This window comes from Paramormyrops kingsleyae, chromosome 16 (genome assembly GCF_048594095.1).
Source record: "Paramormyrops kingsleyae isolate MSU_618 chromosome 16, PKINGS_0.4, whole genome shotgun sequence".
Classification (NCBI taxonomy): Eukaryota; Metazoa; Chordata; class Actinopteri; order Osteoglossiformes; family Mormyridae; genus Paramormyrops; species Paramormyrops kingsleyae.
The window spans coordinates 25164727-25187708 of record NC_132812.1 but is presented as its reverse complement, the minus strand read 5'-3'; the positions used below and the strand labels follow the sequence as shown (position 1 = coordinate 25187708).

The 22982-nt window shown below is 44.8% G+C and overlaps 4 protein-coding genes across 8 annotated transcripts; 2 read left to right on the top strand and 2 right to left on the bottom strand.

The window, feature by feature from the left end:
* The first annotated feature begins 862 nt into the window (after positions 1–862).
* On the top strand, positions 863–2340 carry LOC111852222 (protein FAM237A). The gene is made up of 2 exons (XM_023827860.2): positions 863–967; positions 1579–2340. Exon 2 carries the CDS (start codon positions 1579–1581, stop codon positions 1981–1983), a length of 405 nt encoding a protein of 134 aa, XP_023683628.1. The 5' UTR covers positions 863–967; the 3' UTR covers positions 1984–2340.
* dytn (dystrotelin) lies at positions 2333–8340 on the bottom strand. The gene is made up of 13 exons (XM_023827851.2): positions 8080–8340; positions 7712–7786; positions 7364–7565; positions 7051–7139; positions 6840–6940; positions 6278–6349; positions 5563–5726; positions 5350–5461; positions 4585–4700; positions 4119–4251; positions 3719–4030; positions 3220–3565; positions 2333–2599 (listed from the first exon to the last, which is right to left on the bottom strand). Exons 1-13 carry the CDS (start codon positions 8099–8101, stop codon positions 2448–2450), a joined length of 1896 nt encoding a protein of 631 aa, XP_023683619.2. The 5' UTR covers positions 8102–8340; the 3' UTR covers positions 2333–2447.
* Positions 7568–15002, top strand: LOC111852221 (caspase-8). 4 transcript variants are annotated; one of them, XM_072700286.1, is made up of 5 exons: positions 7568–7639; positions 11599–11934; positions 12049–12154; positions 12376–12868; positions 14595–15002. In XM_072700286.1, exons 1-5 carry the CDS (start codon positions 7634–7636, stop codon positions 14749–14751), a joined length of 1098 nt encoding a protein of 365 aa, XP_072556387.1. In that variant the 5' UTR covers positions 7568–7633; the 3' UTR covers positions 14752–15002. The 4 variants fall into 4 exon arrangements, with proteins under 4 accessions (XP_072556387.1, XP_023683625.2, XP_023683627.2 ...); XM_023827857.2 differs by lacking the exon at positions 7568–7639 and adding an exon at positions 8416–8654; XM_023827859.2 differs by lacking the exon at positions 7568–7639 and adding an exon at positions 10717–10797.
* On the bottom strand, positions 14822–22831 carry LOC111852220 (caspase-8-like). 2 transcript variants are annotated; one of them, XM_072700285.1, is made up of 8 exons: positions 22742–22831; positions 21523–21846; positions 21316–21415; positions 20705–20834; positions 17229–17284; positions 16994–17120; positions 16035–16545; positions 14822–15883 (listed from the first exon to the last, which is right to left on the bottom strand). In XM_072700285.1, the coding sequence occupies exons 2-8, from the start codon at positions 21819–21821 to the stop codon at positions 15754–15756; spliced, it is 1353 nt and encodes a 450-aa protein (XP_072556386.1). In that variant the 5' UTR covers positions 21822–21846; positions 22742–22831; the 3' UTR covers positions 14822–15753. The 2 variants fall into 2 exon arrangements, with proteins under 2 accessions (XP_072556386.1, XP_072556385.1); XM_072700284.1 differs by having other exon boundaries at positions 21523–21849; positions 22742–22823.
* Between the last annotated feature and the right edge of the window lie 151 nt (positions 22832–22982).

The window sequence follows — 22982 nt, the reverse complement described above, 5'->3', positions numbered from 1 at the left end:
GTGCGGTGTATATGAAAGCGGCTCGGCGTGCGGCGTATATGAAGCCGGCTCCGCGTAGCTCCTCCCCAGGAAGTCCTAGCGGGCTGTGGGATGCCTGTTTGTCCCCACTGGCTCTTCTGGTGCCCCACCCCCCTCCAAAGTTTTCGGATCTCGTTTTGGGGTGTTTGTGGCGGGGAGGGACTCATGTACAGTACATATATTCTATGCGTTTATAGCAGGGGTGTCAAACTGCAGTCCTGGGGGGCCGGAACCCTGCACAGTTTTTGGTTCACCCTCATTTAACACCTGATTCAACTCCTTGTGCGAATTACCACACAGCTCTTGAGCTGAATCATTTGTGGTTGAACAGGGAAAGAACTAAGCTACACAGGGCTCCGGCCCCCCAGGACTGCAGTTTGACACCCCTGGTTTATAGACTATCAGCATACATCCCTTTGTGATATTATCTCGTCAAACCATCAATGTCCATAATTGACACTGTAACGTTTCAAGTAGTATTATAGTATTTTTATACATAAATAGTAAAATTCATTCATAATTGTTAAATGTTATATATCATAAATTAGATTAGGTGGTATTTTTACTATTTTAAAAATACAATTTTTATTTACCGATGCACTGTAAATGAAATGTAAATAATGTACTGATGCTACTGGAGAGTGAATTTCATTTATATGCCATCAAATAATTAAGACAAACAACAGGTAGACTATAACAAACAAATACAGCCATATTCTGCGTAGTTGTTAATAATCAATCAATAAATAAATAAATACGTTATCACGGAGTGGTGATGCGAGAAGAGCTCCCTCTTAAAAATCGCCGTGGGGCCACCTGATCGGCGGCTGGAGGTGCGCCCTCCGCCACTGACGTCGCCGTGGGAATCTCAGTGGCTGCGGTCGCCCAGATCCGCACACATCGCCGCGGGCACGTCAGCGCACGGCATCGGCACCAAGCCCCTCTCAAGGTAAGAGCCGCTCGTCTCTCTCGCATCATCCTTACAAAACCCCTCCTTGGCAACTATATTTGTAAACTTTTCATAATTTCCGCTACTCTGTTTGTCCCCCCTCACCCCCCCAAATATTAAGCACAGTTTAACGAAGTCAAACTTACTGTTACTTTATAGTGAAGCGTTGTACATAATATATGAACAGAAGTATAGTTATATAATTCATAATATATTTTTTTATTTGTTCAGAACTATTTCAATAGATGTACAGCTAAGATAACTTAATGGTGTAGATACTGAGAGCAGATTTGTCATTTTATCCGACAGCTTTGCTATTTGATTTTTAAGGTTAAACACAAAGCGTTTTACGTTTGTTCATTGTTTTATTCATGCTAACAATTTACCGGCCCTTCGCGATTCATTTGATTAAAAAGTAACGTAATAAACACAGGGAGGGGTAGAGCCCCCTGCCGAAACCACCTTAAAGATCAGAAGGTAGCAGGGTGGTTAAGGAGCGGAACGCTTAATCTGAAATGCTGCATGAAATGGATAGAACTTGTTGCTTTTTATAAAACCATCGGCTAAGCAGTTAAGTGTAAATGAAAGGTCAATGAGTTTCTCTCCTGCAGATGAACAGTAATGGATTGATTGTGCGCTTGGCCAGGGTGCTACTCCTGTGCTGTGCGTGTGTGGTCCTGCTGCACGCCCAGGGTTTGGGTCCAGCCCAGGTGGACCCTCTGACGCTCAGCCAGGTGGACCCGCAGTGCTGGGATTCCTCCTCCTTACTGCTTCTGGAGCTGCGCTCGCCGCGGATCGCCGACAGCGTCCCTGCCTTCTGGGACCTCATGCTCTTCCTGAAGTCCTCGGAAAACCTGAAGCACGGGGCGCTCTTCTGGGACCTGGCCAGGCTCTTCTGGGACATCTACGTGGACTGCGTCCTGTCACGGACCCACGGACTCGGTCGGCGCCGGCTGGCCACGCCCAGCTCTCCTGCCACTCCGGCTGACAGCTGGTACCACTCTCTCAAGCACTGAGTGCGTTTTCCGTCTCTGCGGGTGTTCTTTATTTTTGTTCCCCTTGCAAACCTCCCCACAAAACAATAAACTAATTCTGTTTTCAACAGACCAGTGTTACAGAGATACAGTCTGATTTATACTTAGTATGGTGTAAAACCTCCTATTGTCCTATATATCTGTTCTGCACAGAACTGACAAACGTTTTCCAGATCGTGGTCCGTGTTGTTAGCTTAGAAGTTGTTCTGTTGGGTTTCATTCCCCTCTGGGTCACAGACAGACCTCCAGAAAGTCCCAGAATCTGTCACTCGGGACTGGATTGGGATAGAGGTTTGCTGGGTCAGATCATACCCCAGCGCTGTGGCTGTCAAGTGGAGCTCCAGCTTCAAGTGACCATTCGTTCTCTCCATTTTCTACCTTTTTTTATTAATAAAAGAGTGCATATCCTTTGCTGGTCTCCTGTGTTGTGTATGGAGCAGTGAATCTCAGAGATCTGGTCTGAAATGAAGGGCTGATGTTCCAGTGATTGGCCAGTGGACGGGAGCCGTCGGGCTGATCGTGTTCACGAGCCTGGAGATGGAGTTCCCGACCATCTCAGCTGCCTGCAGCAGGTCCCCTCCGGAGTCAGAGGCTGGTGCTGGAGAGGCGAAAAGGAGAATCTGAGAAACCTGAGAAGCACTTACAAATATGAGTACATACTCAAATTCAGTTTCTTTGCTCAAAACTTAATTTATAAATGAATATCTGTTGTTTTAAGTGACACAGAAGATTTTTCTCCTTGGTTGGAACCAGAGAGGCCACTCCTCTCATTCACAAAGCACTTGTTGGCTATTCATTGGCTGACTGCGTGAGATGTCACGTCCAATCAGCTGTTACACCTGGTATACAATAGCCTATCAGTGTTTGGGTCCTTACCTTTGACTCACTTTGAATGTAATCTCCTTTACAAAACCTTGTGTAATGAATGCTGGTTTTGTTATGGCAGTATATACTTGCAGTCAAGCCAAGCTTCTCAGATCTTCTACCCTGCTTCTAACTCTCCTCTGCCACTGGATCCAGACCACTATATCACCTTTCTGTGCTTTGACTTGTTTCTTCACTGATTCTTTTGAATATCAGTTTCATAAACATCAACTTGTGACCTGTCTGCTGCTATATTAAAGGTCCTATGATCCTCTGGTTATTCTTATACGTACACGTCTGGACATGTGTCCGAAACTCCCGGCTGAACTTGGAGACACGCAGACAGGCACCAACCTGTTTCTGGGTCCTGAGAAAGTGTTTGCTTTAGGTGCTGTACCACGTCAAACAACTGCTCCTCCAGTTCCACAGAACCGAGGGACCGGTTTGTGCTTCCTCCCCTGTCTCCTGTTTCCTGCTGGAGCTCGTGGCCTTGCTGAGCTTCCAGCTGCAGCCTCTCCATGTAGGTGGTGCATCCTGGCCCTTTCCCGGGCCCGTGAGCAAGAGTCATTTCAGGGGGCTGCTGAGAGCCTTCAGGGGTGGATCTACCACCCTCCTCCCGTGGGCTAGTCTGGTCTGTTTTCTCCTCTGGCTTCCAGTGCTTGTTTTCTCTGACACATTTCTTCTCATCTCTGGTCAGAGTCTGAAATGCGGTTGAGGGCAACAGCAGTCACAAGCATGGCCAGTCACTACTGGGCTAATGACAGTTTTCAAAGAGATGCTAAATGATCTGCTCTCGTAATTAAAACACAACTCAACTAGTTTGATAAAAGAAAAAAATAGTTGCATCTCTTACGTCCAGCACTTGCCGAACTTGGTGCAGTTCCTCTTGCAGGTTCTGGTTGTGCTGGGCTAGGATCTCCGTGGTGGCCTCAAGTTGGCTGCACTTCTCCTTCAGCCAGCTGTTCTCCGCCTGGACGCAGGCTCTCCCGACCTTAAGCTGCTTCTCTAGCTGCCTGATAAGCTGCATATGTAACGCTGAGCCCGGCTCAACCTGCCAGCTGCTGAGGCTGCAGACGAACGAGCGAGCTCGTCGCTGCTCCCTCTGTGGGTCCTGAAGGAGTCCCCGCATGTGGTTCAGGTCTTGCCTGACAAGTGATGCCTTTCCCTATATGATGAAACAGTGACGGTCAGCCAGTCACGGATGTGACGTGACACCGATTGCACAAACAACCCAACAGGTTTTGATCAGCAACCTGGGACGGCAGAACTGGGACTGGGTCTGTCTGCATGGCCTTCGACTCCATGGTGGGATGCGAATCTCTTGATTCGGATTCTGACCTTTGCTCTTCACCAGCACCTCCCGCCTGTAGAGTCGATGCATGAGCTCTGTGTGGGTAAAAAGCACAGATGTGTGTCCTCAGTAGGTAAAACTCAGCTCCCTCAAAAACAGACAAAAAGTTTGTATTATATCAGCTTTTCTGACAAGTATATTCCAACATTGCTTTCTGTTAAGGACAAACATGATGTTGTCTCAACCACGTCACACTGACATGCAGTTAGGTGACTTTTTCAATCACTGTAAATCTCTATATGAAATCATTTATTCAGCTGGATACTTTTATATGTTCACTGGTGTTATTCTCCAGTGCAATAGAGAGCTGTTGCACCCAGAATGCATTGCAGATCAGTCCTTTGCTAACACATGTGGAACGGTCCCACCTTAACTGGGCCCCAGTAAGGGTGCTGCTTTCCACCTCCATCCTGGCCGGACGCCTCCTCTTTAGCTTGTGTTGTACGCGGTGCACCAGTGAGAACAGCGCCTCCTTCAGGGTCGGCTGAGCACGCACAGCACATGAGCATGTTAATAGCCCCGCATAGATGACACACACACTCTGTTGACTCATTTCAAATGGACTTTATGCAAAGCATCAATTTCAAAGCACATAAAAAAAACAATTACAAAGGAAGCGATTTGTTTGTAAAATGAAATGGGCAGGCAGTCAGAGTGCACTCTGTTATTAAGGGGGGACATGGTGGCTCACTGTGACCCGGTGACAGGAAGCTTTGTACTGGGATCTTTGTATTGAGGGGCGTGGCTAAAAATACTGGGCACACAGATTCAGTTAATATGCACATCAGTGCTGACTCTTGCACGTACTTGTGTGTGTGTGTGGGTTATGTATACATTATATTGTGGGGACCAAATGTCCCCATAATGTGATAAAAGCCTGTTATTTTGAAATTGTGGGGACCACAACGGGAAACTGAATTTTATAAAAATTTCCGACAGCAATCAATAAATAAAGAAATGCCAAACGTCATGTATTTTGTTTGGTTACTTATGGTTAAGGTTAGGGCTGGGTAGGGACTAAGGTTGTCATTCTTGGGATTAGGGTTTTTCCAATAGAAATGAATCGATGGTCCTCACAAAGACATGAATACAAATGTGTGTGTGTGTGTGCATTGGGGGGGGGGGGGTATCACCTGAGTGCTGTGCACCTGCACCGCATGGAAGGGTCTGTGCTTGCTGGTGCCTCTCTGAGACACAAAGCATGTCTGGCAGAGATGGAGGTTCAGGCACTGGAGACAGCGGTACCTGGGGGGAAAGAAGCATCAGGAGGAACCTCCCCCACACCCCCCAATGGCCCACAGGTGCCCCACTACGCACAAGCACAAGCCAAACATGCGTGCACGGACCTGAGGCCCACAACGGGTGATGCTTTGCACACATGGCAGCGCACCGGGTGGGTAATGGCCTCGCCAAAGGAGATCCTGTCCAGCGCCGACAGCCACAGTAGGAGGCGGGGCTCTGACCGCAGCCAGAGGCTGAACTGTGTCTCCGATGCCCCGGCACTGAACACCTGAATCCCGACAGAACGCAAACCCCATCTTAGAACTCCCCTCCACTCCCTAGTCATGTCCAAATGAAGCTTCATAAACAATTTTCTGTATTCTGTGACCCCCACAATGGCACTCTTGGTTTGCTTTGGGACATGCATTCTTTAAATAGAGAGCGACATCTAGTGTTGTCAGAAAATATAGCGAACGGTTCACTAATGCTTCCACTGAGGAATGCTGCAAGGCCTTGCGTACCCCTGCGCAGCTCCATGAGCAGAATTCCCTAACGTAAACAATTCGTCACTTGGTTGGACACTCTGCAGTATATACCAGGACATACGGGGCTCGAGACGGGGCACAGTGCCCACACCTACCCACCTAAACAGCATGTCTCAACTGCGGGCACCAAAACCCCAGGTGGACACCCCAACAAACAGGGAAAGAACAGGTAGACTCTCAGAGCCCAGAGAGAGACCCACTCCTCAATGCTGGGGTTGTGATGCCATGCCCACTTGAGGACATGTAGCTTTTCTTATCGCCATTAGGCCCCCAGTTAAGGGTTCTTTGGGCCTACCCTGTGGAAGCAGGATGTCACCGCACTCTCCACGTGGCCAAACACACGGCTCTCCTGCACGGCTCCTGGGACCTGCGATGGTAGAATGAGGCGCTAGTGGGAGTACAAGGCGGGGCAATGCATGCCAGATAGAACCGGACCCTGCTCACTCCCGGCTGTTCTCTTCATCTCTCCCCTGTTCATAGCATTTCATCCATCCTCCAACCTCTTATGCAGTACAGGGTCATAGGTGGGGGGTGGGGCCAAAGTCTATCCTTTCCTATCCTGTCCTTTCCTATCCTGTCCTATTCTATAATATCCCATCCCATCCTATCCTAACCTAACTTATCCTATGCATGTCCTGTCTTATCATATCCTATCCTGTCCAATTCTATTCAATCCTAACCTGAAGGAGAACCTGAAACACCCAGAGGAAACCTATGGGACAGAGTGAGAATATGAACCTCCACACACACACAGACACACACACACACACACACACACACACACACACAGTAGGGGTGGGACCATTTTATGACACTTTCTAGGATTTATCAAATTAGCACGGGCGGTCCTGGCTCACCTGGCTAAGGTCGTACAGCACCACCCCCAGGCCACTCTGGGTCATCACTCCTCTGCGCTGCCCAGGCACCTCGCTGCATCGCACCGCCAGCTCGAACAGGGCTGGGACACACCAAAGGATGGGCGAGTGTTTATTTGACATTGAAGTGCTTGCCACCGGCAAGCAACTTCCTTCCTGGGGATGAGGTGTGGGACTGACAGGCGGGGTGAACCTGCATGCTTGGCTGACAGTATGTCCCCTGAGAGGGCTATCATCACCGCCTCCACAGCGTGCAGGAAGACTGTCCCGGTCTGCTCCCTGCTAGGAAATCACAGTTTTAAATGTCCACTTGAGTTTTTATTTATTAATCAAAAGTATAAGGAAGACAAAACATGCACATGCCAATTTACAGTGCTGTCTGGGGGGAAAGCAGTGTAGCTAATGGAAGTAACAGCATGTGACCTTTGGGACTGGGCAGCGAGGTTAATCTTGCAAACATGCAATGCAACCCTGAAAGAATCACAATGATATGAACTGGACTCTACCTATCAAACAGCTTGAACAACAGTCTAACGGTGTGCTCCGCGGCTCCTGGTCTTGCTTGGCCTGGCAGCTCCTGATCCACGCAGTCGAAGAGCCTCTGAAGACAGCTTTCCACGTCCCCCTTGGTTACAATATCCCCTGGAGCCACAGCCCGCCCCAGAGACTGCATAGCCGGACGAAGGGATCGCATCCTGACCGCGTGCGCTGCAACACCCACAGCACGCGCAGTCAACGCAAAGCAGCACGCGAGCACAGAAACCTAACATGGCCAAATGAAGGTAGGTTCTCAGCAACCTGTGCCTGACCCTTAAGCTCCACCTGAGCTACTGGCGAGGCGGTCGTCCACTTACTTTGACAAAGTTTCTGCAGCGAGCGTATCTTAAATGCTGCGCGGTACACAGCCGGCTGAACATCGCCGAGGTTCCCTGCAGACCAGAGGTTACGTAAGAAAACTACGCGGATACCTGCTATTTCGTTTATGTACTAAATTGAAAATTTAAGCCCTGAGAAAAATACAAAAATTTTCAGATTTCGTGAGAGTTATGATAGGCCTGCCTGATAACTAATATTTTAGAAGCCATTTATTAAAGAAGCCATTGTCGTTTAAATTACAAAAGTATCGTGCATATATTGTGCGCATATTCTCAATAACAATGCTTTTGAATAATAATTACATGAGATGACGGATTGTGTCAGAAGCCAGAAACGCTACACTTACCAGTTGTTTTCATTTCCATCATGTGATCGGTGCCCAGATCGACCAGGTAGAAATTATCATTTTAAAAGATACAGTACTTATGACTGCAGGAAAATGTAGCCTACATGTATCTCTGTGGGCTACATAAAACACATACTTGTAAAACTACCTACTTGTCAAATTAGAAAACCGTTACACTCAATTAGCATTGTCGTACTGTCAAGTCCATATTTTGGCATCATTGTTTCAAACAGCCCAGCGCAGCATCATCGTTAAAATATAAAGTTAATAACAATATTATCCTACTTAATACGAGCCTCTTCGGGCATGCATAATAAAGCATGTTTCCTGGACAACGGAACAAAACAATGCAAGTGGCACTGCACGCTGGGACGGTCTATTCAAGGCATTTCGAAGGGAAGTCGGTGGTACTGCGTACAGTGTCAAACTGACCGCGTCCCAAATACATTCGTCTGTAAATTATCGTAGTTTTAATGACTGACGCATTAATTGTTCGTTCTTTAATAACACGGAAAAGGAAGCGAGATGTAGGTAATACGCTGGATGAAGAGAACTGCTTCAAGCGTCCTCGGCAGGTGAGTCATTATACGGGTCACTTCTACAGTGTATAATTGGCTATTGTTTATTGTTTAAGTACTGTTTAAGTAAATAACTAATTTCATTTTAGTCACACAAGGGTCCACCATGTTTCCGTGGTACAGTTTTACTGAAAGCTAAACACAAAAGTCCGGTTGAGACCCGCGCCTGCTGCTGTGCGTGTGGCGAAGCCATAAGGAGACGATGATCGTGTAGTTATTGGAATATAGAAACAAAGCCAGCATACGGTATCCGCGTTTTAAATGTGTGGTGCACGCATTGACGTGGCATTACGGTATCAGCTAGCGTTTAGGAAAATAATCTGGATTCTTTACTGAATTATACTCATTTGTACGAAGTACAGGATGTACTTAAATACAATTAATTTCTTACTTTGACATAATGTATAAACAAGTCTTTCTGAAAGCTAAGGTCCTAGGCTATTTTCAGACAAAATTTGGTCAACATTTACTATACTATTTTCAAGAAAATCTGAAAGACAAGGTCCCAGTCAAGGTTTGGTCAAGTTTTACTGTAACATTTGAAAAATGCACTTTGAAATGTGTTAATAAGGGACCATGTTACCCTGGCTGGACTGGGGAGAGCAGGGTCTTGCCCTGTAGCCCAGCCTGGGATGGGAGCTTGAAGGCGAGCGGCATTGCCCGAAGAGAGAACATGGGTCTGTCCTGCTGGGGGTTCTCTGGTGGGAACGGAGCCTGAGCTGGTACGGGAGGTAGAGAGATACTGACTCGGTCTTGGTCTCTGGAACCAAACTCTTGGAAAGGGGCTGGACTCTATTCCACTCTGAAGTTGCCCATGGTGAAAGGCGCCGGGCAGAGGCGGGTCTACATATAGCCCCCCAGTTCGGTGCTAGTGAGCTGGAGTTCACCACGCTGAATGAGAGGGCCGCCTCCCTTTGACTTCGAGTCAGGGGGATGGGCTCTGACTGAGTAGATGCCAGATAGACCCGGTGGAACCAAACGCATAGCGAGGGTTTGCTGGGAATGTCTGCTGGAGGCCCCTGTCCCGGAGATATTCAACTCAATCCTTGATGTTTACTAAATTATAATTGTTCAGGGACTCCACTGCTGAGGCTGCGGTGCAGAGTTGCAGCCGTGAGGTTGTTGGTGCCAATCCCTTAACCTGGTGGTGGACACCGGCAGTAAAGGGAGCTGTCAGGCTGAAGAAGGAGTCCTTCCGAGCTTGGATAGCTTGCGGGGCTCCGGAAGCAGCTGACAGGTACCCGCAGGCCAAGCGGAAAGCGGCACTGGCAGTTAACTGCAGCTGAAGCAAAAACTTGAGTGTGGGAGGAGTTTGGTGAGGCCAACGGAGAAGGAGTTTCGGTCGCCCTCGAAAAGGTTCTAGCAAACCGCCAGACTTGGGGGGGAGCAGGGTCTCACCCATGCTTTTACAGCGGGGATCCAGAGCTGTTGATCTCAACTGGGGATATAGTCAGGCGGTGGAAGGGTGATTTTGAAGATCTCCAGAATTCCACTGGTTCACCTATTTGATGATGCATTATTGGAAAATTAAGGCCTGTCAAATGCGCATAAAACCATGGATGTCAAAGTGTGTTTTCTTGAAAATGGTACAATAAAATTTGACCAAATTTTGTTTAAAATTAGGTTGGGACCTCTCCGTTCAGAAGCTATAAGACTTTTTTATACAATAAGGGAAAATTTTAAGAAATGGTCTGTCAAACTTGGCTCATGTAACACAAAATAACAAATTCAAAGTGCCTGTTCTTAAAAATGGTACAGTAAATGTTGACCAGATATTATATGAAAATAGTTTTGGACCTTACCTTTCAGAAAGTATAAGACTCGTTTATACATTTTTCGAAAATTCTGAGAAATGGCCTGTCAAACATGCCTCACACAAACAAACGCGTATAGTGACATGAATTTCAAAGTGCCTTTTTAAAAAAATGGTACATGACTTGTTTATAGACTTATACAATATGAGAAAGTAAGAAATTAATTGTATTTAAGTACACCCTGTACATATGAATATTCACCCTTTTCTTATGCGCGATCGCTTTGAGCTGATCCCGTAATGTTATGTCTATACGTGCACCATACATTTAAAGCGCGGATGGTTTGACCGTGCTTCGGCAAAGCGCGGGTAGCTTGAACAAATTTTGTAAGTGTCTCTAATTAAAAATACATATTAAAAAGTAACTTTTGCTTGGTTGTTTGATTTAAACGCAAACGTAAATGTGTTCTCTCAAAGAACAAATGATACATAAATAAATAATGATAAATAAAAATACCATGAACAGGTTTTAGAGTAGACCTATTGAGTTAAAGTTCTGTATTAAAGGAGAGAATGCGTAGATAATCGCCTATAAACATGTAACAGATCAAACAGTTGTGCGGATTAATGCGATGCTCGACCATAACTGATAATATATTTCACCCATCCGTAACAAATATGGCTACTGCGGGTCTCACGCACCGGGCATGCGTTCATTATTCATTTTGCAAATAATACAGTGCATTATTTAATTGCATAATCATACTTCAGATTAAAGCGGATACGCCTGTTACGACTTTTAGGGTATCGGTATTTTAGATAAATGCTTTATGATCGTGTAGGTCTTTTTTGTGAGGTCGAGAAGAGTAAAAGTGAAAGCGAGACGATCCACCTTCAGTTACAAAGGCTTCACTGTTTTGTCTGCTACGATTTCGGTGCAGCAACATCAATATCAGCCAGTTTAAGGTAATTGTAATGTAATTCCGTTTATAACTAACAAATAGTGTGAGGAATGTGTCGTAAAGGTCGGTCATCACTAAGCGACTCAAATCATCGTTTTTATTGGGGGGGCGGAGGGTGTTAGTCGACTGCAGTCAACAGCTAGAGGTTTCTACGACTCACACTGACATGCAGATACTTTGATGAACTTGCATTAACTGCGTGATGTTAACATTTCCCTCTGCGCAGGATCTTGATGTGCATCGGAACGGCGCCATGCAAAATATCAGGGGAAATAAGATGGGTCTAATTGACGTGTTAATGTCCGACCCCGATTACATCTTGCAAAATCTGCAAGCGGATGCGCTCATCACCCAGCGGGAGTATACCATTATTAAAACCAAAAAGCAATCTGATGTGGACACCGTGACAGACATTCTGGATAAAATTATGAATAAGGGCGAGGATACATGCCGTCGCTTCCTGACACTTCTTCAGACAGATGATGTCCAGGAAACGTTCCCCAACCTGAAGCATCTTATTTGCCTAAACGTCCCCAAGCAAGACAATCAGGAATTCGCTGAGGTATAACCGAATGAGATATTCTCAAATGGTGCATTACTTTGTTCAAACTTCACCAGATTATGAGTGTTTAGTATAAATTTCATTTACTGGTCTGCTTTCTGTCACTGCCCACAGATCAGTGAATACCCAATGACAGACATTCCCAGAGGACTATGCGTAATCTTCAACAATGAGACGTTCACAAATCTGAAGAGAAGAGATGGATCGCAGAAGGATGCCGGTTCGTGTTTTCAAACCAGCTGAAAAATGAACGAAGGCTGCTTTTGTTTCGTTGTTTTGTTTTGGCTTGCTGTGTATATACTATCAGAGTCTGTCACGGCAACAGCCACGTGAGAAGTATAGGGGTAACTTCTCCGAATTTTAGATGTTTTTATATGAAGTTTCCTCATGTGGCAAAGAGAGTAACCACCAATGTGTCTGTTCCTTTTTGTCATTCTACAGATCGGTTGCGTGAAGTGTTTGGATGGTTGGGTTTTAAGGTGAAAATAGTTAAGGACCAATCAGCGGAGGAGATGCGGGACCATCTAAGGGGTTTTGGACAGCAGGCTGGTGGCCAGTGCTTCGTGTGCTGTGTTCTGAGTCACGGGACCCAGCAGGGCGTTTACGGCCGGGACGGCAAGGTGCTCGGCCTCAGTGAGATCTTGCAGCCGTTCAGGGCGGCGAGCGGCCACGCTCTAAATGGCAAGCCAAAGGTGTTCTTCATCCAAGCCTGCCAGGGGTCGCACATGCAGGAAGCTGTGTCAGCAGGATGTGACGAGGACCTCATGGACCTTGAGACCGAGTCCGACGGAGGTCCAGGCGGCACCATCCCATGTGACGCTGACTTCCTCGTCGGCATGGCTACCGTACAGGATTGCGTCTCTCTGAGAGACGTCAGGGATGGAAGCTGGTACATCCAGACTCTGTGCAGGATGCTGGAGCAGGGGAGCCCCAGGTCAGCCCCGCTTACTCGCCCAGTCCTCACACTCATCACCACTCAAAACTCTGCACTTACTGCTTAGGTTGGGTTGCCAATAGAATGACATTTCGCATGAAAACCCATAATATAAAAAATGCATCAATGTTGCACACAGATTACAGCAAAATTTGAAAGAATGTTTTATGATTTATATTAAGCCTGAGTTATGCAAACTTATTACTTCTATGTTTTATTTCTTTATAAAACAAGACTCAGATAGTCACAGGAATCCAGACATTAAACAGTGATTATGTTGTGAAGTAGAGAGTATTTCAACCCTGCATTGTCTTACTGAGGGGTAGCATAGTGGGTGGCACTGTGGCCTGTGGGTTAGGGGTTTGATTCCCACCCCCCAGCTGTGTGAGATTACATGTTTAGCTGCGTTTATTCAGGCTTCCTCCCGGTCCTATAAAAAGGTAGTTTTTATATGTGCCTCTATATAACCTTTAGTACTTAACTGTATCCAGGGGCATTGAAACTGGGGGGGGTGGTGTACACCCCAATATTTCATTTGGCTTCATTTGCCCCCCCCCCCCAAAAAAAAAAAAATTCACAGTAACACAGCTTGAGAGGGCCCAAATAATGTAATACATGTAGTAGTACACTCTTACTTAATGTATTAATTAGCCAGAAACTAAGTGTTAGTTAACGGTTTATGTATTTCATGCAGTTAAAGTGGAATCCGCTTATAGTGATCATGTCTGTTTGGGTGAAATTCTTAACCATAAGCATGTGATCATTATAACTGAATTATGTTGTTTTTCTTTATGTCTCAGGCAGATTTCCATCTAATTGAAATTTGTATATTTATTACATGAATATAAGGTAATAGAACGGACATCGTAGCCGTTTACTGACTCTTTCAAAATACAGTACAGCTCTTTCAAACGCTTTTCAAATCACAGTACTGTACAAATTAAATCACTGAACCATATAACTCAAATACACTATAATACAGTATTTTATTTAAAATACAGCTTATTGTGGTTTCATTGCTGCATCTCATTGACTCATTTTTGGCAGTTCATCGTAATCTTTGATGATAATATATTTGTCATTGGGAGAAAATGACTTTCTTTTATCTGTCGTGTTTTCTGTGTGCGCAGCATTAGCCTCAGGTAACTAGCCAGATGGGCTACAGAAAGGCAAAGTAGGGCTATCAAAGTAAAGTAAAAAATAATTATTACTGCAGTTTTATTTTTTTCCATATGTTGTCATGTATAAAAAGACCCAAAATAAACACTGAAAGCAGACTAATTATAAGCAAATTATATTATATTATTATATTATAACAGTATTTGTACAGGAATGATTCTGTCCGAAGCTTTTTGACCCATATAAGCAGTTGATCACTATAACCGTGATCACTATAAGCAGATCCCACTGTATATATTTGTTCATGACTTGAATAGTAACTGAATCACTAAGTTACTTGTGCCCCCTCAAGTTAAATGTTACCAAATAGAATTTTGCATTTATATTATTCCCCAATATAAACTCTCTCCTACACCCTTGACTGTGGGTGCGATTTGATGTCCTGGGATTCCTCTCGGGATAACCCCTGCCTCATGTTCTGTCCTTCTTGGTAAAAACTCCATGTTTACAAAGATCCAGTACTGGGTCAGCAGATATGCAAGGTGGATGGAATTAATTCTAGCCTGATCCCAGTAAACATTCCTGTTCTATATTCCGTTCTTTCCAGCGGTGAGGATATCCATTCCATCCTCACCAGAGTCAACGAGGGGGTGAGCAGGATGAAGGCGACCATGAAGCACAATGGGGTAGTTTGCCTGGCCAAACAGATGCCAGAGCCAAAATACACCCTGACGAAGAAGCTGGTGTTCAGGGTGCCTGAATAAGACAGCGGTGTCCAGGGGACTCCTTACCAATGACCCCCAGCATTCTCAACAAAGAACACCAAGTACATACTACATTTCTGCCACCTTTATTGCTTTTTTTCACAGTACAAAATACTTAGCTGGTTTATAAAGTGCTTTTTATAAAGTTAGCATGGTTCAGGTTCAGGGATTTTATTGTTGTCTTTTGTTAGTAATAACGAGCACACTTATGTAAAGTTTCATTTTTATGAAATAAATATTTGCTCATTAAAGGCTTCTTCTTGAGTGTGGTTCTTAGGCATTTGAAGTCCTTGTAAAATCTTCACCAATTCCATTACACATTACCTTAAATCAGGGAAAACCTCAGAGCTACTCTTTTATGAATGTTAAAGTATGAATATTATTTATAAAGCTATAAATGAAATTAATCTACTGACCAAGCGTTACATAAAAATGGCACATACATATACATTTATACAACAGCAGATTTGAAAAGTAAATGGTTTCACCCAGAAGCCAAGTCAAGCTGAAGCTTGTCTAATCATGTCTAACCAGAATAAGCACATTGTTTATAAGGTTGTTTACTTTGAAGAAGCAGGCTTGCCCATGCATGATACAGACACTATTGTTTCGGGAAATGGTAATCAGAGACATGAAGCTTCAAATCCCCATAATGCAAAGGGAATATCGTGTGCTGCCAATTAACACCTGAATTAACCCTCTTTCCACCGGTAATTGAACTGGCTCCTTTTGGGTTACATCAGGAAGCGATATACGGGGTACAGCAAGCCCCACCCACCACGGATTTCAAAGCCTTTCTCCTGACACCATATATCCACCTTACTTAGCATTCCCAAGCGTTGTTTCACTCAAGTGATCATTGTTTTACGGCTGAAGCCGCCTAATCCTAATTCTGATCTATACGACCCACACATTTCCTTGCCTTAGAGCTTTATACTAGGGTCTCCAGGGAGGATGATGAGGGAACCGGTGCTGCTGAAGACACACAAGGCAAGCAGTGTCTCAGTTGAATGGAAGGATCAGCTTCTTCGTCAGCGTGTACCTGGGCTCCGGCATCTGCTTAGCCTGTTGATATTCTCCACAGCTCACAGCACGATTCACCCGGGTCAGGATGGTCAGGATGTCTTCATTCCTGCCATAACACAGAGACAAAAACTTCCCATTGGTTCAACATCAAAATGTCGTAACACAGGCCTGTACTGTCATCCCCAGTCGTCTTTTCAACCCCAACCAGAGGAGCTGCTGGTTAGCTCTGATTGGCCGACTTCGCTCTGTGCTCTAACCTGTCACAGCCTGTCCTAAGCTGACGGCAAAGCTCCTGAATGAAGATAGAGCCTTGGGAAATACTGCGGAAGGATATGAATTCTTCCACCGTGGCCATGCTCAGGAGGAGGTCTGACTCATCGGGGATGGTGTCAGGAATGGCGTCTGGGATGATGCAGCCGTCGTCCGCTTCGCAGTGGTCCTCCATCCCATCGGACTGGATACTGACGGCCCGCTGCTTCTTCTTGCCCTGGCACGCCTGAATGAAGAATAGCTTGGGTTTCCTGGCCAGTGATGGACACTGGATGCCAGTGAAGGGCCGTGTAATACTGCGGATGGTGACCAGTTGGCCGTCCGTGCCGTACACCGCGCCCAGCTCGCCGTGGGACAGCAGGCAGCAAACGAAGGCGTCCATCTCTCTGTGGTCCAGCTGCCCAAACTCCTTCACTTGCTCCACAATTGCAGCCTGGGCCTGGTCTCTTCGTACTTCGACTTTAAAGTGCAGTTTGTTGAAGATCTCACTCAGGCTGCCTGAGATCGCAGAGAGAAGCGAACAAACATGACACGTTTAACACAACAGAGCACACAAGAGACCCTCTGTGAATTATTCTGCGTCAATACAAACACAAAAACGTCCATGATATAGTATTATCTATTTGGTAACGCTTTACATTAACTGCACCTTCATAATGCATTCATAGAACATTCATATGCAGCATGTAAGTATACCTTAACCTCCTAATACAACGTAACAGCTTTAACATACATTAATAACAAATATTATATGATAAAAACAGTCTAACCATATCACTGTATGTTTGTTATTGATGTATATGTTAGCTGTTAAATTATGTTAGAATGTTACAAAACACATGCTCCTTCTCAATGTTCTTCTTAATATTGGCCCATCTGTCAAGGATTCCTTCGCCTCTTTGAAAACCAGATATACGCATATGTAAAAGAACAAGATAGACCCCACTTTCATCATGCTCTGTCCCTCGACGATCTTTCAGAGGAACGCTGTTCTTCCTGGCCTCCTCAAAGTTGTGGTTGTTTATGATGAGACAGTATCCACGTGGCCGATGACTCATGTCATAAACTTCATTCTATGGTATTAAGACACACAGTCATCTCAAACTGAAGAATGTCTGCAGCGGGAGTCCTGCAGCATCGTTGATATGAATATTATGCAATTTATTTGTAAATCAGCTCACCTCATTAGTGGAGTTCAGTGGCCCTACACCCAGAGACACTTCCTGTCTATTTTCACCTGAAAAAAAGAAATTAGATGTCTGGGAAATAGTCAGGAGTTTCAGAATACCAGAGCAAAAGGTCAGCAAACATGTGTGAAGCAGGTGAAAACACTGGTATCGGCAGAGAAGAACAGATCAGCATCACCTCTGAGGGGTAAACGGTCATAAAGAAAACAACTTCAACGCCAAACACTACTTTGTGAAGAGAATGAAGAAAATGCCAGCATATTTGTATGTTAATTTACATGAATACATTTTAATTTATATTTAAATTACCTCTACTTCAGTGGATTATTCAGTTCAACAAATGGCCTTCGTGTCACCATTTTTGATTCGGATGAAATTTGGCAAGTGAATCACACATACCATCCAGAACTCAGAATATATATATTTTTTTAATTTCCCTTAGATATAGTGTCTTTTCTAAACCACCATTAGCCCAAAAAAGGTATTGCAGGGTGTTTTATATAAGCTGTAACTGTTTTAGTATTACATTTTCAGGTAATGGCGATAGCTCTGTATAAAGCTCAGGCAGAGTCCTTTCTCATGATATGGACAAAAATTTTTGCATTTGTCTAAGTTTCTTTTTCGGGGTCAGAGTTCATCTCCCCCTCCATGAATGGCCACTTCATTGTGGTGGAGGGGTTTGTGTGCCCCTATGATCCTAGGACCTGTGATGTCGGGGGCTTCTGCCCCTGGTAGGGTCTCCCAAGGACAATCGGTCCTAGGTGAGCAGCTGGCCTAAGTGCAGTTCATATAGACCCTATGAAGAAGAAAATGAAGAAGGATGTTACCCTGTCCGGATGGGGGAGACTGGGCCTCGGCCTGGAGCCAAGTCAATGGCGGGAGCTCACATACGAGCGCCTGGTGGCCGGGCCTCCACCCATGGGGCTCAACCGGGCATAGATCAAAGAGGTAACATAGGTTCGTTCCCCTGTGGGCTCACCACCCGCAGGAGGAGCCATGGGGGTTGGGTGCAGTGTAGATCCGGTGGCATTCGAGAGCTGGGGCCTTGACAGACCCATCGTTGGTTACCAAAACCGGCTCTCTGGTGGGAAAGGGGCGGGAGGTAGAGAGATACCGACTATATATAGTTGGGCTCACCTTGATTCACAGCTTGGGATCTAGAACCAAACTCTTGGAGAGGGGCTGGACTCTATTCCACTCTGCAGTTGCCCATGGGGAGAGGCGCCAGGCAGGGGTGGGCTTACTTATAGCCCCCCGGTTTGGTGCCGGTGCATTGGAATTTACCCCGGTGGACAAGACGATCACTTCCCTTTGACTTTGAGTTGGCGGAAGGGCTCCGAGTGTTCTTTACTGCGGCCGTAAAGTTGTTGGTGCCTGTCGTGGCGGCAATCCCTAAACCCGGTGGTGTCTGGCTGAAGGAGGAGTCCTTCCGAGCTTGTTTAGCTTGTGGGACTCATGAAGCAGCTGACAAAGCCGGCCAAGCGGAAAGCGGCTTTGGTGATTGCAGAGGCAAAAACTCGGGTGTGGGAGGAGTTTGATGAGCCTATGGAGAGGGACTTCTGGATGGTCTCGAAAACGTTCTAGCAAACCATCAGGCGACTTGTGGGGGGAGCAGGGCCTCACCCATGCTGTTACAGCGGGGATCCAGAGCTGTTCATCTCAACTGGGGATAATGTCAGGGATCTCCTGAATCTCACTGATGCACCTTCCTTGGGGGGAAGTAGAGCTGGAGGACTTGGAGGGGGACGTGCCTCTCTCTAGGGCTGAGGCCACTGAAGTAGTCAGAAAACTCTTTGGTGGTAAGGCTCCAGGGGCGGAAGACATTCGCCCTGAGCTCTTTCATTTATTTATTTTTAAAATCTATTTTTGAGCCTCAAGAAAGAAATGTGGGGGGAGGGATAAAAAAATTTCACATGGTAAAGTTCTGTTTATCTGCCTTCATATGAAAAATATCAAACATGTTGTTATTCAAAGGGGGGTTGGAGTTACGAGGCCCTGAACTTACAAAATAATAAAAAAACTACACACTAATCACAGTCCCTTTTAATCCATTTATTTCATAAAAAAAGTGTACCTGATGTGTAGCTTAAAGTGTGCAAAGTGTTTGATCTCAAGTTTGACAAACAGGTTAATGCAGTTGTCAAATCCAGTTTCTGCCAGCTCAGAACCACTTCAGAAATTAATCCTTTCCTCTCTTCAAGTCACCTTGAATTAGTCATCCATGCATTCATCTCCTCAAGGCTTGATTATTGCATCTCCCAATATACCAGAATCAAACAGTTGTTCAGGACATTGCCGTGAGGCTTCTCATTGGCTCCAGAAAAGAGCGATCCCATGACCATTACCCTGGCCTCTCATCACTGGCTCTCAGTCCACATTAGGACTGATTGATCCTCCTGCATGTTTGTCTATAAAGCCTTCAATAGCTTAGCCCCCACATGTGCCACACATCTCATATATCGCTGCACAACCTCCAGGTCCCTCAGGTCGTTAGAAATCGGTTCTCTAATGATCCCTCGCTCCAAACAGAAACTAGAAGATGACCATGCGTTCTGGGTCACAGCCCCCAAATTGTGGAACAGTCTCCCCCAAGCCATCAGATCTGCACCCTCTGTTCATGTTTTTAAATCCCATCTTAAAAACTAGAGAGTATAAACGGGTTTTAAGTCATATTAACAGTCTGAGGTTGATGGCCATGTCCCACATAAGTCCAGACATACCACTGGTCAAATTTACAGGGCCACATCACACCCTTTTATTTCTACTGAAAGAGAGATGGGAGATCCACACCCCTAACCAAGTTTCTGCTCAATTAGTCACTCAGTACTCCTTTAGAATGTGCTCAGCCAGCTTTCACGTTCTGTCACTGGGTGGTGCATATATACCATGCATGAATTTTATTGTGTTACATTTTCAATCACTTTATTCTTTAACCTTCAAATGAATAAGGGAGACCTTAAGAATAAAGCCAAAGGAGAGTTTGAAGTCACATTGTTAGCCGGCAGAGCACATGTAGGAACGTGAACTGAGCCAGTAGAGCACATGTAGAGTAGCACCAGTAATCATCTTGATCACACCACCACCACATTCCATGCTTTTCATCCATACCATGAAAAAAATAGGCCTGTGTTTTTGGATCTTTCCAATAAGCTATAACTATGCCATTTATCTATAATTATAAAGTTACAGCTCATAAGAACATGCTGCAAATTATAATTTTTTAGCTTCCCAGGTTTTGAAAGGGTGCTACATCAGAAAGGGAATTTGCTGTTTAGATAACAAATAATCCTGAGCTCTAGTAGGTATGTGTAATTCACGTGACAAATTTCACCAAAAAAAAAAATTAAATGGAGACGCAAAACCATTTTTGGGAGTTAGTTGAATTAATATGAAATTACCCCCGTGCCAAGCGGATGAAGTGGCGTAATTATTAGGTAGAATATAGCTACAAAAACAGGTCTCCCTCTCACCTGCAATATAATCTTCCAGTTTTTGAGACAACTGCTTGCTGCATAGTGAGCAAACTCTCTCTAGCTCTGTTAGATTATTCTCAGCCAAGAGGCTCATTTTCTCCATTTCCACCAGCAGCTCCAGAAAGGTCTGCGGCAGGCAGAACAGGACACCAAGTAAGCAGGAGTCCCACAGAAACAAGCATAATCAGACATTTTAATTAAAACCATAACACTTTACTTGACAGGGCATAAAAATTATAGCATTATACTATTACTTACGTATTTATTAACCACAAACTAAGTCTTAGTTACACACCACACTGATCTCATGTTAATTCATCATTAATGAATTGTAATATTTGTGAACTACAGAAGGAACAAGTAATGAATAACACAAGTGGAATACTGATGTCATGTTTGTTCACCATTAATGAATCGTGACATCTTTTATCTCAAGTAGCAACTGTATTTGTTCATGATTTGTACTTCAGTAGTAACAGAGTTATTACTAAGTATTCGTGCCCCAGCAAGTAAAGCGTTTCCATTAAAATGTTCGTATACGTCGCACCACTAAAACAGCCCAGACCCAGAAGCCAAACCCAGCCTCAGCGGGCCTGAACTTTACTCACCTTGCACCGCTGCTTTTGGCCACGAGGCATTCTCACCAGGTACTTCATGCTTTTCAGACAGTCCTCGGTCACATTTTCAGACAGTACATAAAGCATCTTCCTGATGTTAATTAGGAACATTAAACATTAACATTAAAATGTAATTTAAAGAAATAGTTCACACAAACGCTTAAAAACCGTGTATGAAACAGGGGAGTTCATTCTCACCGATAAGGAGAGATATTGGCAACTTGCGTTTGATTCCCAGGCTGAGGCGCTACTCGGCTGCAGCTCTTTTCCAGTTTTTGCCCCAGATCATTGCGTCCGATTGTATCCAGCAGCTTCTTTAGAAAGAGACCGTTGTCTTCCAGCATCGCTACGTCTTGTAGTATCAGGAATAGGTCGAGTCCCTCCTTCACACCCTCTAGTTTCCTTAAGGGAATGTGGTCCCTGCATAGGAATTTGAGTGCGGCGATGTCTTCCGTGCCGAGCTCCTGATCGATCTTCTGAAGCACCTCCAAGACCATGTTACTGAACGAAGCGCCCCACCGACTGCTGGGTTATACAGTGGCTTAGTCTCAGCAGAAACCGTAAAAACTTGTTCCGAGTTTGCTTCGCGTTACGAGATTATTTTAAGCGTCAAAACGAAGATCAACGTAACAGGATGAAATGGACTGCACTTAAATTTAAACCTGATTTCTCACTCCTACCGATTCCCCTTCCTATTCAACAGTTTTTATAACTACAGTATACAGCGTGATCTAACCAATAATACAGCAAAACAAACTATCCGGAGTTGCATACTGCCCGGGATTTTTTGGGGGGTGGATTCCTGACGACATGCTTGTGTCAGGTCGTGACGTAAACGCGTCTGCATTAAGCAAATAAGCAGCAACTTCCGCGAGTGTGAAATGTCATGAAACTTTTGAGCCTCGGTATAGCCTATAATAGCTCTAATATGTATGCATATATAAAACTCATTTTACTTAGTACTTCTTGAAATTAAAACTGAATCTAAACGACGCATTTTTAAAAATATATTTTGTAGGCGTTCGACTTTCAGTTTTCAAATATTTATCTACTGGGGTGGGGCGTGCAAACCCCATAAACACAGAGCCGGGGAAGGAAAGCCAACCGAGGACCCGATAAAAGTAAGTTAGTTGGTGCAAAATTAAACAATATCATTTCATTCTAATATATTCACACAATTACTCGACTACAACTCTTGAAATAATACACTCACGAGTACACAATACGTTTCGGTGCCTTTTGCAAGCACTAGGGCAGCGGTAAATAGGAAAATAAGGAACTCAGCCGTAGGTGCAGAAGTGTAGAATTAAAACAGAGGCGAGTAGTAATAATAATAATAATAATAAAAGACAGATTTCATTGTTTAAAATAAAATATTATTTAATATGGGCCAGACTGTGGGAGGGTGTTTACTTACTCGTGTTGATTTTATTTCCTACAAGCTCTTCAGTGAAGCTTCCCAGACACTCCCGTCAGATAAGGAGTCTCCCACCACGCCCTGCTGTACCTCGCCGGAATTGCCGAGACTAGGGTTCCAGGAAGGAGAGAATCTGCATATTGTTCTGCATTCTGTGCTGCTTTTGGTTTTAAACCAACACTCGACTAACTTCTTCCTGCCGCTTAAAACCCACAGACTTTTATGCACTTACAGTTTCATG